General features: G+C 45.1%; 1 protein-coding gene across 1 annotated transcript; it reads right to left on the bottom strand.

Annotated features, from left to right (window-relative positions):
* Positions 1-1,098: 1,098 nt before the first annotated feature.
* LOC104157839 (uncharacterized protein C21orf140 homolog) lies at positions 1,099-1,893 on the bottom strand. The gene is made up of 4 exons (XM_009695328.1): positions 1,701-1,893; positions 1,502-1,648; positions 1,299-1,452; positions 1,099-1,264 (listed from the first exon to the last, which is right to left on the bottom strand). The coding sequence occupies exons 1-4, from the start codon at positions 1,891-1,893 to the stop codon at positions 1,099-1,101; spliced, it is 660 nt and encodes a 219-aa protein (XP_009693630.1).
* Between the last annotated feature and the right edge of the window lie 552 nt (positions 1,894-2,445).

The following is a 2,445-nucleotide window of genomic DNA, read 5'->3' as shown; positions in this document are numbered from 1 at the left end:
TCTGCCACACCATATTACAATGCTCGTTTAGATGGTTTCCACACACAGGAGGAAAAACTGCACAGATTTGCCTCAGTGTATAGAAATATTTTAGTGAGCCTGTGAATCATCTCATAACTTCTTTCTTTTATGTTTTTATGGTCTTAGTTCTCTTAGAAGTATACAACAAACACATACCCAGCAGTAAGCAACACGGAGAATGTAAACTGGGAGCCACCTTCAAAAAACCAAGAAAGTGTTCAATGAACTTGAAAAAACTGCTGTTAAGAAATAGTACTTTGCATCACTCATAAATAAGCTTTTGAACTCAATTCCATGAGAAATCATTAAATCTCAGTAATTGATGTCATGGATAAAGAAAATCTCCAATAATGAGTGCCATATTTTATCCTGGGAGACTGAACTCTTCATACTTTAAAGCCTGAACCAACTGCTAATTGTTAGGCTTCAGAAAAGAACTTCCCTTTTAGAAAGATTTCTTTTACCTTTCACTGAAATGATTATTGCAGACCACTGTTGGAAGCAAGGTACTCAGTGTAATGAACTACTGAGCTGGTATCAGATGTTAATATGCAGATGATGGGAAAGTTGCATTAAATTCTTCAAACTTCTTTAAACCGTGGACTCTGGTGTCAGTCACAGTCCAGCATATTCCTTGCTCAGGGGCAGATCTCCCGTTGGGGTCAAAGACAGGATTGACCTACAGAATTCATTTTGCAGCCCAGTCTTTCTTGAAATTGAGGGTGTTTACATCTGAGGCATGGTCTCACGACTCCCATAACAGAGGAATTTGTGCAGAAGGCTGGCTAAACTGGATCTTAGGCACGCTTTGGCCTGTTTTTGTGATAAGGCAAACTAACCATCCCTTCCTGGCACAAGTGTAGCACATATTAACCTAAACATGGAGTACACCTAAAATTAAACATTTGGATTTAAAGTTATCTCTTTTATTAGTGCTATTGATGCGGTTTTTTAGCTTTACACCCTTTGAAGGAGAGGGATCAGCAGAACTGGAGCAGGGTAACTCATTCAAACACATATGAAACACATATGAACTCAATCAAAACACATATGAAGCCTGACTGCAGGAAGAACCGTTTAAGGAAGTGTGTCAAGGTAGTAGTTCTCCCATCTCTTCACTCTGTTAATCATTGCCTTCCATTTGTTTGGGGTCATATTCTCTATTCCTTTAAGAATCAAGTCACTGAGGAGGATACACCTATAGGAGTGGGTCCTCTCAACAGACTTCAAGGCAAAGACCTTCCTGTTGTTTATAATAAACCATTTAAACAACCAACCTGTTGTTTATAATAAACCATTTCAAAGAAGACCAGGTGATGTCCATAGGATAGAGGTAGTTGTAAGATGAAGGCACAACAAGAAGCTCATGGCCATTGGCTTTAGCAACTTCAGGGCAACACTCTGTGGTGGACATGTAGATCTCTGGTGGGACTGGTGGCAGTTCCCATCTCCGGCTCCTTGCTGTCTTTTGCCCCCACACGCATCGGCTGTGTTTTATCCCTCATCACAATTATGCACTTCCCACAGGACGTGGTCAGAGATTCACAAAACTCCTGAAAGATACCATTCTGCTCATGGATAGGCAGATTGCCTCTTAATAGCAGTTTATATCTCCAGGGCACCCACCCTTGGCGGCTACCCGTGTGAACAAGTGTCCATACCAACCAGTATAGGCTGGCCTCTTCGGATTTTTTTTTCTCCTGTTATAAGACTTTCTGGAATATCTGTTTCCCCTAAAAAACCAGTGTTGAAACCATTAAGCTGCAGTGTCCTCAGAGCTCTTAAGTACTGCGGGCACTGTCGCTTTGAAGCAGCATCAAAGCAGCCCCTGCCAATAACGTGCCTGAGGAGTGGATTTGCGAAGAGCTGCATGTTGGTGTCTCAAGGATCATGAAGGATGCTCGCGGAGCTCACAATGCACCCACTACCCCAGCGTTACTCCGCGGTGTAACACCCAACTAACGGGCTTCCAGGTGGCTGATCAAAAGGCATCTTGGAAAACAATGGTCCCATCAGGCTGGGTAGGCTGTAACTGTGCAGCTCGCAGCTTCTGGCATCAGGACGTTGTTCAACTTGAACATTGTGGTTCCTTCTCTGACAGCACTGGGTGGGTGCTTGGGCCCTGTGTACGTGTGTGGGCCAGCCAGGCACCGTTGAAAGAGGTCCGGAGGCGTGGGGATGTGGAGGAAGGAGCTGCCCAGAGTCAGCATGGAGAATGAGCTTTGAGACAGTGGTAAAGACCATTCCCTCCATCCCTCACAAGCGTGTGACCTCATGGAAGATGTGGCCTTGAAATCCCCCTTTGTGGAGGAGGGGGCTGAGCCCCAGGAGTCTTGTTATGGGGGGAAGGAGGACCTCTAGACCCCCACAGGAGCCTCTCCGGTGGGCAGGCCCAGTCCCAGCAGTGTTGCAAGGTGCTGCCTG

Source organism: Cariama cristata, unplaced genomic scaffold, assembly GCF_000690535.1.
Source record: "Cariama cristata isolate BGI_N322 unplaced genomic scaffold, ASM69053v1 scaffold29212, whole genome shotgun sequence".
NCBI lineage: Eukaryota > Metazoa > Chordata > Aves > Cariamiformes > Cariamidae > Cariama > Cariama cristata.
This window is presented reverse-complemented; position numbering and strand designations above follow the sequence as displayed.

Bases quoted from the DNA above. Each gene is read 5' to 3' on its own strand.
- LOC104157839 (XM_009695328.1), bottom strand. From the start codon at position 1,893: ATGCAGCTCTTCGCAAATCCACTCCTCAGGCACGTTATTGGCAGGGGC. The intron at 1,649-1,700 runs GCCAGCCTATAC...GTAGCCGCCAAG, and splicing joins AGAAAAAAAAATCCGAAGAG to GGTGGGTGCCCTGGAGATAT. The intron at 1,453-1,501 runs GTGTGGGGGCAA...AACTGCCACCAG, and splicing joins GGATAAAACACAGCCGATGC to TCCCACCAGAGATCTACATG.